At 45.6% G+C, this 15734-nt stretch overlaps 1 protein-coding gene across 1 annotated transcript in view; it reads left to right on the top strand.

Moving 5' to 3' along the window:
• LOC111975615 (trafficking protein particle complex subunit 8) overlaps positions 1–15734 on the top strand; it is a 96838-nt gene that overhangs the window by 40164 nt on the left and 40940 nt on the right. Inside the window, 7 exon segments of the mRNA XM_024004039.2 lie at positions 2266–2416; positions 3711–3811; positions 4007–4112; positions 5767–5898; positions 6428–6652; positions 7659–7764; positions 11165–11359. Of these exon segments, the coding sequence (XP_023859807.2) occupies positions 2266–2416; positions 3711–3811; positions 4007–4112; positions 5767–5898; positions 6428–6652; positions 7659–7764; positions 11165–11359 (1016 nt within the window).

Raw genomic sequence — 15734 nt, 5'->3', positions numbered from 1 at the left:
ATATTTTATATTTGAGATTCTTTAGCCACCTTTTGCCTTGACAGCTTAGCACACTTTTGGCATTCTCTCAACCAGCTTCATGGGGTAATCTGTTTGAGGCAATCAGTTGTGTTGTGACAAGGTAGTGGTGGTGTACAGAAGAAAGCTCTATTTGCTAAAAGACCAAGTCCATATTATGGCAAGAACAGCTCAAATAAGCAAAGAGAAATGACAGTCCATCATGACTTTAAGACATGAAGGTAATTTCAAGAAGTTTCTTCAAGTGCTATGATGAAACTGGCTCTCGTGAGGACCGCCACAGAAAAGGAAGACCCAGAGTTAACTCTGCTGCAGAGGATAAGTTCATTAGTTACCAGTCTCAGCAATGAGCAATTATCTGCACCTCATAGAGTTCAAGTAACAGACACATCTCAACAACAACTGTTCAGAGGGAACAGCGTGAATCAGGCCTTCATGGTCGAATTGCTGCAAAGAAACCACTACTAAAGGACACCAATAAGAAAGGAAAGGGAAGAGACTTGTTTGGGCCAAGAAACACGAGCAATGGACATTAGACCGGTGGAAATCTGTCCTTTGGTCTGAGGAGTCCAAATTTTAGATTTTTGGTTCCAAACGCCGTGTCTTTGTGAGACGCAATGTAGGTTAATGGATGATCTCTGCGTGTGTGGTTCCCACTGTGAAGCATTGAGGAGGATGTGTGGGGGTGCATTGCAGGTGAAACTGTCTGTGATTTATTTCGCCCCAGTCTGAGGTCCTTAGCGGTCTGGAGCAGGTTAACATCAAGGATCTCTCTGTACTTTGCTCCGTTTATCTTTCCCTCGATCCTGACTAGTCTCCTAGTCCTTGCTGCTGAAAAACATCCCCACAGCATGATGCTGCCACCACAATGCTTTACCGTAGGGATGGTGCCAGGTTTCCTCCAGACGTGACGCTTGGCATTCAGGCCAAAGAGTTCAATTTAGTTTTTTATCAGACCAGAGAATCTTGTTTCTCATGTTCTGAGAGTCCTTTAGGTTCCTTTTAGCAAACTTCAAGCGGGCTGTCATGCCTTTTTACTGAGGAGTGGCTTCCATCTGGCCACTCTACCATAAAGGCCTGATTGGTGGAGTGCTGCAGAGATGGTTGTTTTTCTGGAAGGTTCTCCCATCTCCACAGAGGAACTCTGGAGCTCTGTCAAAGTAACCATCGGGTTCTTGGTCACCTCCCTGACCAAGGCCTTTCTCCCCCGATTGCTCAGTTTGGCCGGGCAGACAGCTCTAGGAAGAGTCTTGGTGGTTCCAAACTTCTGCCATTTTAAGAATGATGGAGGCCATTGTGTTATTGGGTACGTTCAATGATGCAGACATTTTTTGGTACCCTTCCCCAGATCTGTGCCTCGACACAATCCTATCTCTGAGCTCTTCGGACAATTCCTTCGACCTCATGGCTTGGTTTTTGTTCTGATATGCACTGTCAACTGTGGGACCTTTATATTGACTGGTGTGTGCCTTTCCAAATCATTTCCAATCAATTTAATTTAAAAACGCAGCACACTACTGCTCATGCTCCCAGGTGATATTTATTTACTTGAAGTTTCCTCTCAATGTCCCCTCCCCTGCGTGACATCTTTACCATTTCTATTCCAATGTATCTCAGAGATCTAATAGGATGTCCAGCTTGTACAAAATGACAAGCAACCAGATTTTGCCAACAAATCCAGCACCTGCGGAAAGTACCTGCATGTGCATATGTCCTTCAGCTTTTGTAGAATCAATTGAATTTGCCACAGATGGACTCCATTTAAGTTGTAGGAACATCTCAAGGATGATCAATGGAAACAGGATGCACCTGAGCTCAATTTCGAGTCTCATAGCAAAGGGTCTGAATACTTATGTAAATAAGATATTTGTTTTTTATTTCTAATATATTTGCACAAATTATAACAAACTTTTTTCCCCCTTGTCATTATGGGATTTTGTGTGTAGATTGAGATTGTTATTTATTTGATCAATTTTAGAATATGGCTGTAATGTAACAACGTGAAAAAAAAAGTCAAGGGGTCTGAATGCTTACCGAATGCACTGTACAGTTTGGATGTGTCCCAAATGGCACCCTATTCACTACAGTGCACTACTTTTGACCAGAGCTTTTTTGGCCCTGGTCAAACGTATTGCTGTCAATAGGAGAATAGGGTTCCATTTGAGTCTGACTTTGTTTTCTAACACCTCCACCTATACCTCAGCTGAGTATATGACCTCTGACCTCTGCCCTGTGTAATATCATCAGCTATCATCCAGAAGCCCCTGAGCTGCAGATCAGGAAGATGGCTGACCTGTGTTTCCTGGTTCAGCACTATGAGCTGGCCTACAGCTGCTACCACACGGCCAAGAAGGACTTCTTATCTGACCAGGCCATGCTCTATGCCGCTGGGGCGCTGGTGAGAACACACACACAGAAAGGGAGAGAGAGATGTGGCGCGCACACACACACTGTTGTGGAAATTCTAATCAATAAGGAGGAGAGACAAGGTCAATCACTGATCAGGATATTACTTTATTCACAACTTATTTATAATGCGGCATAGAGTAATTGCTCTGCAATAATGAGGCTGGCGACTCAACAGCGAGCAGCTCTGACATACAAAGAATGCAAAATATATTTTATAGCAAAGATACACCTTCTTAGTCTACATGACAAACAACAGATGTATGGAATGGGTCACAAGGTGATACTTGATATATGAGAAAGCAGTATCCCCCAGCCAGATGGGATTTGTTATGAAGACTTTTCTTATTGTACAGAGTTAGCCCCCTAAGATCTCGTCCCTGGTACTTCACAGTACAGAAACAGCAACTCATTCTATAGCATAAATCAATTGTAAAGTCCTGAGGGGAGTGAGCCTCTGGGTTATACACTATCCCAAGATAGGTGCTACATCAGAGATGACGTACAGTGGTTCCAGACACTACCCCACACATCTTTTCTCAGACCTGATCTCCCCCAAGGTCAAAGGAGGGAGTGAGTGGCGCACAGACATTCTGTGACAACCAAGTATGACAACCAAGTAATTGGTTGTCATTTAATCACATGGTTTAAAATAGGTAAAGACACATTCACATATGAAGACAATGTTCCAGCCTGTCCTCTTCTCTTTCTGATATTCTGCATAGCAACAGGGACATGTGATAGACAAGCCTGATTTCTCCCCTCTCTGGGCCCCAGATGACTGGGGCCCATATGAGGGAGGAAGTGCAACTGCCAACACCAGAGTCCAAAGGGATACATTCTAATAACAAGAGTTCAACAGTTCAATCAAATAAGCATATTATGCAGATAAGATATCTTAATAATCTATATTACTGAACTAATTCTGATTCTTCTGCCACAACACTCAAAGAGAACCTACACAGATAAACAAGTGAATACTGTACACGCTCACACACACGTCACATGCACACACACAGTACATTGTCATGAAGGTACAGGTGCGTGTGTTTGAGACTCTTATAGCCAGAATATTTTTGACAGTCTGATGTGGTCTGGAGCTGTGACGTGTCCCTTCCTATCCTCCACACACCTACCATATTACCACTTATGACACTCAACACTAATTGTTATTTAGATATATGAGAAATGGATACATTTTAAATGGTTATCATTTTCCTCTCATATTGCTGCACCCTCTTTCTCGTTATCTCTCTCTCTCTCGCTCTCTGTCGGTCTGTCTATAGGAGATGGCAGCAGTGTCTGCGTTTCTCCAGGGTGGGGCTCCACGGCCGTATCCAGCACACTATATGGACACGGCAATTCAGACCTACAGAGATGTGTGCAAGTACGGCATTAACACACACAGCTGCATGTGTTGTCACAAAAACACACATTGATTAACAATATCCAGTAAGCTAAAATACCCAGCCTCATAGCTCAACAGCCGCATACAAGTCACAAAATACACAACTACAATGCACTGGCTCTCCCACTCCTGTGGTAGTGTGTATGAATGTTTTATAAATGTCACCCCCTACAGGAACAAGGTCCTAGCTGAGCGTTGTGCTCTGTTCAGTGCTGAGGTACTGAAGAGTCAGGCCAAGTACTCTGATGCTGCTACCCTCCTCATCAAGATGACCAGTGAGGTGAGAAGTACACACTACTTCTCATTGGGACCACAGGTTCTATGTTTTTATTCTGTAGATTGACCTCTGGCTCTGTGCATCTCTGTGGAAGTCAGATTATTGAATGTTACGTGTATCATATACAGTTGAAGTCGGAAGTTTACATACACTAAGTTGACTGTGCCTTGAAACAGCTTGGACAATTCCCGAAAATTGTCATGGCTTTAGAATCTTCTGATAGGCTAATTGACATCATTTGAGTCAATTGGAGGTGTACCTGTGGATGTATTTCAAGGCCTACCTTCAAACTCAGTGCCTCTTTGCTTGACATCATGGGAAAATCAAAAGAAATCAGCCAAGACCTCAGAAAGAAGATTGTAGACCTCCACAAGTCTGGTTCATCCTTGGGAGCAATTTCCAAATGCACCACGTTCATCTGTACAAACAATAGTACGGAAGTATAAACACCATGGGACCAGGCAGCCATCATACTGCTCAGGAAGGAGACGTGTTCTGTCTCCTAGAGATGAACGTACTTTGATGCGAGAATTGCAAATCAATCCCAGAACAACAGCAAAGGACCGTGTTTCCTCCAGCATCTTCACGAGTACAAAAGTATCTATATCCACAGCAAGGAAAAAGCCACTGCTCCAAAACCGCCATAAAAAAAGCGGACTACAGTTTGCAACTGCACATGGGGACAAAGATCGTACTTTTTGGAGAAATGTCCTCTTGTCTGATGAAACAAAAATAGAACTGTTTGGCCATAATGACCATCGTTATGTTTGGAGGAAAAAGAGGGACGCTTGCAAGCCAAAGAACACCATCACAACCGTGAAGCACTGGGGTGGCAGCATCATGTTGTGAGGGTGCTTTGCTGCAGGAGGGACTGGTGCACTTCACAAAATAGATGACATCATGAGCGAGGAAAATTGTGGATATATTGAAGCAACATCTCAAGACATCAGTCAGGAAGTTAAAGCTTGGTCGCAAATGGGTCTTCCAAAAGAACAATGACCCCAAGCATACTTCCAAAGTGTTGTCCTTAAGCCATTTTGCCACAAAAGTCAAGGTATTGGAGTGGCCATCACAAAACCCTGACCCCAATCCTATAGAAAATATGTGGGCAGAACTGAAAAAGCGTGTGCGAACAAGGAGGCCTACAAACCTGACTCAGTTACACCAGCTCTGTCAGGAGGAATGGGCCAYAATTCACCCAACTTATTGTGGGAAGCTTGTGGAAGGCTACCAGACACGTTTGACCCAAGTTAAGCAATTTAAAGGCAATGCTACCAAATACAAATGGAGTGTATGTAAACTTCTGACCCACTGGGAATGTGATGAAAGAAATAAAAGCTGAAAGAAATCATTCTCTCTACTATTATTCTGACATTTCACATTCTTAAAATAAAGTGGTGATCCTAACTGACCTGAGACAAGGAATTTTTACTAGGATTAAATGTCAGGAATTGTGAAATACTGAGTTTAAATGTATTTGGCTAAGGTGTATGTGAACTTCTGACTTCAACTGTATGTGTGAAACTTTTGTAATGTTGCTGCCTGCCACTGTCTTGAACAGGTCTCTCTGTACAAATAAATGTTAAATTAATGTGTGTGTGTGATAGGTCCATGGTATTAACTAACCTGTCTAACTATGTCTCAATCTCGCTCTCAGGACTCTGATCTGTGTTCTGCCCTCCTATTGGAGCAGGCAGCCCACTGCTTCATTAACATGCGAAACCCCATGGTCAGGAAGTTTGCCTTCCACATGATCCTGGCAGGACACCGCTTCAGCAAGGCAGGACAAGTGAGTGGAACACAACTTGTGTTTGTGCATATTTGTGTTTGTGCGTACCTGTGTTTGTGCATGTGTGTGTGTGTGTGTGTTAACCACAGCCAGGCCTTTTAAAAACAGAACAATGTTATTCATGTTTGCTGACATTTATTACTAATTTAAAAAAACATTTGATCACCAGATGAACAGAACAAGGTGATCTGAGACAGACTGGTGATTTACAGGTAGCTAGGTGGGTCAGAGAGGTTTAAGACTTTTGTAGTCTTCTATGTTCAGAGCAGCATGATGTGAATGAAGTTCTAGAACCGTTAGAGCATTCCATTTATAACTTTTGACTGATTGTTCTCTTTCCCTCTCGTTTTCCCATCTGTTCTGTCATTTTCTGCTTTGCTTTTCTTTCTTTCTTTATGTTCCATCTTCTTGCTCTCCCTCTCTACCTGTACCTCGTTCCCTCTTCTCCACCCTCTCTATCCCTCTCTCCTCTTTCCCCCTCACTGTCTTCGTCCCCCCCTACATGCCACCTCTCTCTCACTCGCTGTAGAAGCGCCATGCGTTGCGGTGTTACTGCCAGGCCATGCAGGTATATAAGGGTAAAGGCTGGTCCCTGGCTGAGGACCATATCAACTTCACTATCGGCCGCCAGTCCTTTACGCTGCGCCAACCAGAGAACGCTGTCTCAGCCTTCAGACACATCTTCACCAACGACAGCCAGCAGACCTCCACACAGCAGGGAGCCTTCCTCCGGGAGTACCTCTACGTCTACAGGGTAACACTCACAATGTTAATACAACCCTATCACAACCTTAAAACAACCTTAACACATTGATTGCAGGGAGCCTTCCTCATAGACATGAAAACAAGATGACAGCACAACCTATACATAACCGCAATACAACCTCAGGGAGCCTTCCTTAGAGTGTACCTCTATACCCATGAACAAGGCCTTGGCGTGATAGACTGTTATGTCACACTCTGTCCCACTGTTTCTGAAGAAACATTCACCTGAAATCTGACAATTCATCTCAAATATGTGGACACACACACACACACACTACAGAACTGGTCCTTCACAAACCTGTTATATTAGTACTGCTCTCTGATTAATACATCAAAGTACTTGAAGCCTATGCGTCAGCCCCAGAATCTCGATGTCATTTAACAGAGTTTGGTTATTAAAATAAGTTGCTTCTAGTAGACTTCTAGTGTGTGCTTTTAGGAATCGGAAATGTGCTGAGCTTTGTCTGGATGAGTCAGTGCTTGTGCATTTGTGTGTGTGTGCGCGCGTGTTCTTTACCCTCCACTATGGCCAGTGAGGAAGCTGTGTTGTGTGTGCGCGCGCGCCGCGTGTTCTTACCCTCCACTATGGCCAGTGAGGAAGCTGTGTGTGTGTGTGTGCGCGCACGTGTTCTTACCCTCCACTATGGCCAGTGAGGAAGCTGTGTGTGTGCGCGCGCGCGCGTGTTCTTACCCTCCACTATGGCCAGTGAGGAAGCTGTGGTGTGTTGTGCGCGCACGTGTTCTTACCCTCCACTATGGCCAGTGAGGAAGCTGGTGTGTGTGTGTGTGTGCGCGCGCGTGTTCTTACCCTCCACTATGGCCAGTGAGGAAGCTGTGTGTGCGAGCTGAACCCAATTTTAAGTCTGATTATTATAACACTAACTCAGCATGCAGAGTCCGATAGTGAGTCTTGCACAGGCTATATTTTAGTGTGTGTGTGATGTTCGGCTTCAGTGTGTGTTAACAGTATGTTCTTACTCTACCTGTTCCTCCAGAATGTGCCAGGGGTGTGTGAGGTGGCACTACCCCAGCTGCCCCTACCCTGCATCAACAGCTCTGCTACCAGGGTCTACTTTGGCCACGAACGCCGCCTGGCAGAGGGTAAGACTGACACACACAAATTTCACCGCCAAGCATTGCTCCCCAGTCACATATTTAAAGCTGCTAAATAACTGTGTGTGTGTATGTGTATATATATATGTTAAACAAAGGTCGTTCAAAGTAGCCACCCTTTGCCTTGATGACAGCGTTGCACACTTGTCATTCTCTCAACCAGCTTCACATGGAATGTTTTTCCAACATTCTTGAAGGAGTTCCCACATATGCTGAGCACTTGTTCGCTTTTTTTCCTTCATTCTGCGGTCCAACTCATCCCAAACCATCTCAATTTGGCTGAGGTCGGGTGATTGTGGAGGCCAGGTCATCTGATGCAGCACTCCATCACTCTCCTTTGTCAAATAGCCCTTACACAGCCTGGAGGTGTGTTTTAGGTCATTGTCCTGTTGAAAAACAAATGATAGTCCCACTAAATGCAAACCAGATGGGATGGTGAATCGCTGCATAATGCTGTGGTAGCCATGCTGGTTAAGTGTGCCTTGAATTCTAAATAAATCCCCTGACAGTGTCATCAGAAAAGCACCATCACACCACCTCCTCCATGCTTCACGGTGGGAACCACACATTCGAGGATCATCTGTTCACCTACTCTGCGTCTCACAAAGACACGGCAATTGGAACCAAAAATTGACTCATCAGACCAAAGGACAGATTTCCACCGGTCTAATGTCCATTGCTCGAGTTTCTTCGTACAAGGAAGTCTCTTCTTCTTATTGGTGTCCTTTTAGTATTAGTTTCCTTTCAGCAATTCGACCATGAAGGCCTGATTCACGCTGTTTCCTCTGAACAGTTGATGTTGAGATGTGTCTGTTACTTGAACTCTGTAAAGCATTTATTTGGGCTGCAATTTCTGAGGTGCAGTTAACTAATGAACTTATCCTCTGCAGCAGAGGTAACTCTGGGTCTTCCCTTCCTGTAGTGGTCCTCATGAGAGCCAGTTTCATCATAGTGCTTTGCGACTGCACTTTGTAGAAATGTTCAAAGTTCCCGTGCGCGTCGTCAGTGGTTGCGGGGGGGGGGGGGGGGTCGGTGTGTGGTGCGTGTCGCGGTGTGTGTGTGCGTGTCGTCGGTGTGTGTGTGGCGTCGTCGGTGTGTGTGTGCGCGTGTCGTCGGTGTGTGTGCGCATGTCGTTTGTGTGTGTCGTCGTCGGTGTGCGCGTGTCGGTGTGCCGTCGGTCGGTGTGTGTGGGTGCGCGTTGTGGAAAGGGTGCGTGCCGTGGGCGGTGCGCGCCATTGTGTGTGCGTGTCGTGTGCGTGCGTCGGTTGTGTGTGCGTGTCCGTCGGTGTGTGTGTGCGTGTCGTCGGTGTGTGTGTGCGCGTGTCGTCGGTGTGTGTGCGCATGTCGTTTGTGTGTGTCGTCGTCGGTGTGCGCGTGTCGGTGTGCCGTCGGTCGGTGTGTGTGTGGGTGCGCGTTGTGGAAAGGGTGCGTGCCGTGGGCGGGTGCGCGCCATTGTGTGTGTGTGTCGTCGTCTCTCTGTGTGTGTGTGTCAGGGTTTCCGTTATGAAATGTGGCACTAGACATTTGGACTGCAGCACTTTTAATTTACACTGGGGATATGGCTGATCATTCTATTCATTGTCTTCTCTTTACAGCACACTTTACAAACAATGTTTTCCCACGATTTAATTTTTAAATATTGGGATATGCCTGGCTGGTTGGTCTTCTCTATATTTCACTGACAGTCTCAACTCAACAATCATCTATTTGGTATTTGCAGCACACTATGCCTTTCCTTCTGACTTTAGGGATTACGATTTAAAACACTCCAACTTATTTAATGATCCTCTGTGGCCAAATCATGCTTTAGTAGCCTATTTGGAAGGATTTTATTTCTTTCTGTATGGACAGGAGTGGGTTAATTAGGTAGGCTAATTAGGTGAGTAGACTCATTTGGCAATTTAATTAAATTTACTTAGGGAAAGCTTAGCTTCCCCTAACCTTATAGAAAGGCCACCTATGAGCCTATGTCAATCTACTATCTCCCGTAGTACAAAAGTTGACATTATGTTGGTCAGCTTCTTGAGAAATAAATAGCCCAAACAGACTCTGGGACAGTTCTGGGACGATAGATCACAAATTAATACAACCACTAGGATACATAATAAAATGTGAACTAAAACGTTTCGCTTAATGTTGATCAATTATTATTTCTTAACATTATTAGCACAGCAATGCGCTCAAGGCAGTAGGCTACACGCGAATGTGCATTTGGCTACTAGACAAGGAAAGAAAGTTGAAAACCAATAGAACAGGAGAGAAATAGGCTACGGGTTTCAGTAATGGCCTCCATATGGTCGGGTTTTTGCCTGGGCTGCTTTGTAGCGAGGCAAAACATGCCTCGTATGTAGTAAGACATTCAGGTTTCAAATAATTAAGTAGCTATATGTTTTCAAAATCAATACTGCCTCCAGCTCATTGCAAAGTGGTGTGTGATGCATTGATGAACCCTGCCTTCCGTTGCCTATGCATTTGAATGGCGAATGGGAATCGTGCTTCAATTACCAGTTGAGAAATTTTAATATTAGCTATTTTTAATGGTAACCCCAAAAATATTTTTTTGTATAACATTGCATTTAGAATTGTTGCGCAATGATTGGCTTATAAAAGTGCTGCCTGACAGATTTTCTGCTAAAAGGCTCCATCTGTATGCTGTGTGTGATTTAATGAATTTAACACCAATTTAATTCTACGAAATTATTCAAATGAACCCATAGACAGATGAGCATGACCCTTCAAATGTATTTACATCAGCTGGTATTTCCATCAATGAATGCCCCAAAAAGCATTATTTCGCGATCGGGTTTTGGTTCATCTTCATCTCTTGGTGTATGACTACTTTAAAACGTTTAGTATTTGGTCCCATATTCCTAGCACGCAATGACTACATCAAGCTTGTGACTACACACTAGTTGAATAGATTTGTTTTGGTTGTTATGTTTTGCCCAATAGAAACAGAATGGTGAATGATGACTTTAGTAGTTGAGTAGATAAGATATTTCTGAACACTTCGAAATTAATCCTGATAATGAAGATTAGAGGCTTCAACAACACGATAACCTATCACCATTACCAATAACAGGGGAGATTAGCATTTTTTTGACACAATACGTTATTCACCATTCAATTCCAAAATGCTGCAGTATTGAGCCAAATTGAATATTTTAGCTTCACTGTCCAAATGCATACGGAGGGTAGTGTATGTATCCCTTTTGCACCAACCCACTCACACTAATTGTTTTGATCCACAATGTCCTTGTGAAGTTGTGTTATTAATATATTGAATTTCCCAGGCAGAAGTCTATGTTGTACTGGATAGTGCTTGTTTGATCCATAATGACCTGATTGATTGATCAATTTATTTCTTGTGATATTGGTTATTGATCAGGTGAGAAGCAGGCTGCCACCCATGTGTCCTTGGACCAGGAGTTTGACCGGGACCTAGCTGCCGTGTGGCAGGACCTRGAGGAACAGGTGGTTGCCGCCGCCAACCGTGGGGTTGTCCCGTCAACGTTCTACTCTACCCAGTGCTGCCTCAACAGTCAGACGGACAATCTCCACATCCCGCTGGCTGTAGTAGAAGGTAAGAACAGTTACTCTCCTCCGTACAACACCTCTCCCATTTCCTCATCACTTTTCGTATCTCATTTTCTCATTAAAGAATGAGTCTGGAAACTCGATAGTTAGCCCACACAACCCCATACCTGCACCCACACACACTGAGTGTATAAAACATTAGGAACACCTGCTTTTCATGACAGACTGACCAGGTGAATCCAGGTGAAAGCTATGATCCCTTATTGATGTCACTTGTTAATAACCTTTTTATGGCTAGGGGTTCCGCTAGCGGAATGTTTCGATAACATCCGGTCAAGATGGATCCCGAGAAAGTGAAGGTGGTGGGGGATTGGCCTCAGTCTACGTCCATGGTGCAGCTGCAATGCTTCCTGGGGTTTGCCAACTTTTATTGCTGCTTTTATCCAGGGTTACAGCACCCTGGCCTCCCCCGTCTGCCCTCACCTCTACCAAGGTTCCATTCACGTGGTCCGCGGTCTCGGACCGGGCGTTCCGGGACCTTAAACACGGCTTCACCACGGCTCCAATCCTGCTTCATCCGGACCCTTCCCATCAGTGGTGGTGGAGGCCGACGCTTCGGATGTCGAAGTGGGGGCTGTTCAGTCCCAACGTTCTGCACTGGACCTTAGGCTGCATCCCTGTGCCGCCTTCTCCCACCGCCTCACCGCCACGGAGAGGAATTACGATGTGAGGAATCGGGAGCTTCTCGCGGTGAAGATGGCATTGGAGGAATGGAGGTACTGGCTCGAAGGGGCAGAACATCTGTTCATTGTCTGGACGGACCACAAAAACCTGGATTATCTCCGCACTGCCAAGCGCCTCATCTCCAGGCAGGCGAGATGGGCCCTGCTGTTTACCCGGTTCAACTTTTCCCTCTCCTACCAGCCGGGGTCCAAGAATGTCACGCCGGATGCCCTGTCTCGCCCCTATAACCCCACAGCTACCACCCCGGAGCCCGAGATCAGCCATCAAATCAAATGTACACTGCTCAAAAAAATAAAGGGAACACTAAAATAACACATCCTAGATCTGAATGAATGAAATATTCTTCTTAAATACTTTTTTCTTTACATAGTTGAATGTGCTGACAACAAAATCACACAAATTATCAATGGAAATCAAATTTATCAAACCCAGGAGTTGGATTGGAGTCACACTCAAAATTAAAGTGGAAAAACCACACTACAGGCTAGTCCAACTTTGATTGAATGTCCTTAGAACAAGTCAAAATGAGGCTCAGTAGTGTGTGTGGCCTCCACGTGCCTGTATGACCTCCCTACAACGCCTGCATGCTCCTGATGAGGTGGCGGATGGTCTCCTGAGGGATCTCCTCCCAGACCTGGACTAAAGCACCGCCAACTCCTGGACAGTCTGTGGTTGCAACGTGGCGTTGGTGGATGGAGCGAGACATCGATGTGCTCAATTGATTCAGGTCTGGGAACGGGCGGGCCAGTCCATAGCATCAATGCCTTCCTCTTGCAGGAACTGCTGACACACTCCAGCCACATGAGGTCTAGCATTGTCTTGCATTAGGAGGAACCCAGGGCCAACCGCACCAGCATATGGTCTCACAAGGGGTCTGAGGATCTCATCTCGGTACCTAATGGCAGTCAGGCTACCTCTGGCGAGCCCATGGAGGGCTGTGCGGCCCCCAAAGAAATGCCACCCCACACCATGACTGACCCAGCCAAACCGGTCATGCTGGAGGATGTTGCAGGCAGCAGAACGTTCTCCACGGCGTCTCCAGACTCTGTCACGTCTGTCACATGTGCTCATGTGCTCAGTGTGAAACCTGCTTTCATCTGTGAAGAGCACAGGGCGCCAGTGGCGAATTTGCCAATCTTGGTGTTCTCTGGCAAATGCCAAACGTCCTCACGGTGTTGGGCTGTAAGCACAACCCCCACCTGGGGACGTCGGGCCCTCATACCACCCTCATGGAGTCTGTTTTCTGACCGTTTGAGCAGACACATGCACATTTGTGGCTTGCTGGAGGTCATTTTGCAGGGCTCTGGCAGTGCTCCAGCTGCTCTTCCTTGCACAAAGGCGGAGGTAGCGGTCCTGCTGCTGGGTTGTTGCCCTCCTACGGCCTCCTCCACGTCTCCTGATGTACTGGCCTGTCTCCTGGTAGCGCCTCCATGCTCTGGACACTACGCTGACAGACACAGCAAACCTTCTTGCCACAGCTCGCATTGATGTGCCATCCTGGATGAGCTGCACTACCTGAGCCACTTGTGTGGGTTGTAGACTCCGTCTCATGCTACCACTAGAGTGAAAGCACCGCCAGCATTCAAAAGTGACCAAACATCAGCCAGGAAGCATAGGAACTGAGAAGTGGTCTGTGGCACCACCTGCAGAACCACTCCTTTATTGGGGTGCTTGCTAATTGCCTATAATTCCACCTTTTGTCTATTCCATTTGCACAACAGCATGTGAAATTTATTGTCAATCAGTGTTGCTTCCAAGGGACAGTTTGATTTCACAGAAGTGTGATTGACTTGGAGTTACATTGTGTTGTTTAAGTGTTCCCTTTATTTTTTTGAGCAGTGTATTTATATAGCCTTTCTTACATCAGCTGATATATCAAAGTGCTGTACAGAAACCCAGCCTAAAACCCCAAACAGCAAGCAATGCAGGTGTAGAAGCACGGTGGCTAGGAAAAACTCCCTAAAAAGGCCAAAAGCTAGGAAGAAACCTAGAAAGGAACGAGGCTATGAGGGGTGGCCAGTCCTCTTCTGGCTGTGCCGGGTGGAGATTATAACAGAACATGGGCAAGATGTTTAAATGTTCATAAATGACCATCATGGTCAAATAATAATAATCACAGTGAACAGGTCAAGGTTCCATAGCCGCAGGCAGAYRYGTTGAAACTGGAGCAGCAGCACGGCCAGGTGGACTGGGGACAACAAGGAGTCATCATGCCAGGTAGTCCTGAGGCATGGTCTTAGGGCTCAGGTCCTCCGAAAGAGAGAAAGAGAGCATACTTAAATTCATACAGGTCACCGGATAAGACAGGAGAAATAATTCAGATATAACAGACTGACTCTAGGCCCCCGACACACAAACTACTGCAGCATAAATAGTGGAGGCTGAGACAGGAGGGGTCAGGAGACACTGTGGCCCCATCCGATGATACCCCCGGACAGGGCCAYACAGGCAGGATATAACCCCACCCACTTTGACAAAGCACAGCCCCCACACCACTAGAGGGATATCTTCAAACACCAACTTACCATCCTGAGACAAGGCCGAGTATAGCCCACAAAGATCTCTGCCACGGCACAACCCAAGACAGGAAGACCACGTCAGTGACTCAACCCACTCAAGTGACGCACCCCTCCTAGGGACGGCATGGAAGAGCACCAGTAAGCCAGTGACTCAGCCCCTGTAATAGGGTTAGAGGCAGAGAATCCCAGTAGAGAGAGGGGAATCGGCCAGGAAGAGACAGCAAGGGCGGTACGTTGCTCCAGTGCCTTTCCATTCACCTTCACACTCCTGGGCCAGACTACACTCAAGCATAGGACCTACTGAAGAGATGAGTCTTCAGTAAAGACTTAAAGCTTGAGACCGAGTCTGCGTCTCTCACATGGGTAGGCAGACCATTCCATAAAAATGGAGCTCTATAGGAGAAAGCCCTGCCTCCAGCTGTTTGCTGAAAAATTCTAGGGACAATTAGGAGGCCTGCGTCTTGTGACCATAGCATCCGTGTAGGTATGTACGGCAGGACCAAATCGGAAAGATGGGTAGGAGCAAGCCCATCTAATGCTTTGTAGGTCTGCAGTAAAACCTTGAAATCAGCCCTAGCCTTAGCAGGAAGCCAGTGTAGAGAGGCTAGCACTGGAGTAATATGATACATTTTTGGGGGTTCTAGTCAGGATTCTAGCAGCCGTATTTAGCACTAACTGAAGTTTATTTTGTGCTTTATTCGGGAAGCCGGAAAGTAGAGCATTGCAGTAGTCTAACCTAGAAGTGACAAAAGCATGGATACATTTTTCTGCATCATTTTTGGACAGAGAATTTCAGATTTTTGCAATGTTACGTAAATGGAAAAAAGCTGTCCTTAATCAAATCAAATTTTATTTGTCACATACACATGGTTAGCAGATGTTAATGCGAGTGTAGCGAATAGCTTGTGCTTCTAGTTTCCGACAATGCAGTAATAACCAACGAGTAATCTAACCTAACAATTCCACAACTACTACCTTATACACACACAAGTGTAAAGGGATAAAGAATATGTACATAAAGATATATGAATGAGTGATGGTTGAAACAGTCTTGATATGTTCGTCAAAATTGAGATCAGGGTCCAGAGTAACGCTGAGGTCCTTCACAGTTTTATTTGAGACGACTGTACAACCATCAAGATTAATTGTCAGATTCAA

Source organism: Salvelinus sp. IW2-2015, linkage group LG16, assembly GCF_002910315.2.
Source record: "Salvelinus sp. IW2-2015 linkage group LG16, ASM291031v2, whole genome shotgun sequence".
Lineage (NCBI taxonomy): Eukaryota > Metazoa > Chordata > Actinopteri > Salmoniformes > Salmonidae > Salvelinus > Salvelinus sp. IW2-2015.
The sequence above is the reverse complement of the archived record's forward strand: the minus strand, read 5'-3'. Positions and strand labels throughout refer to the sequence as shown.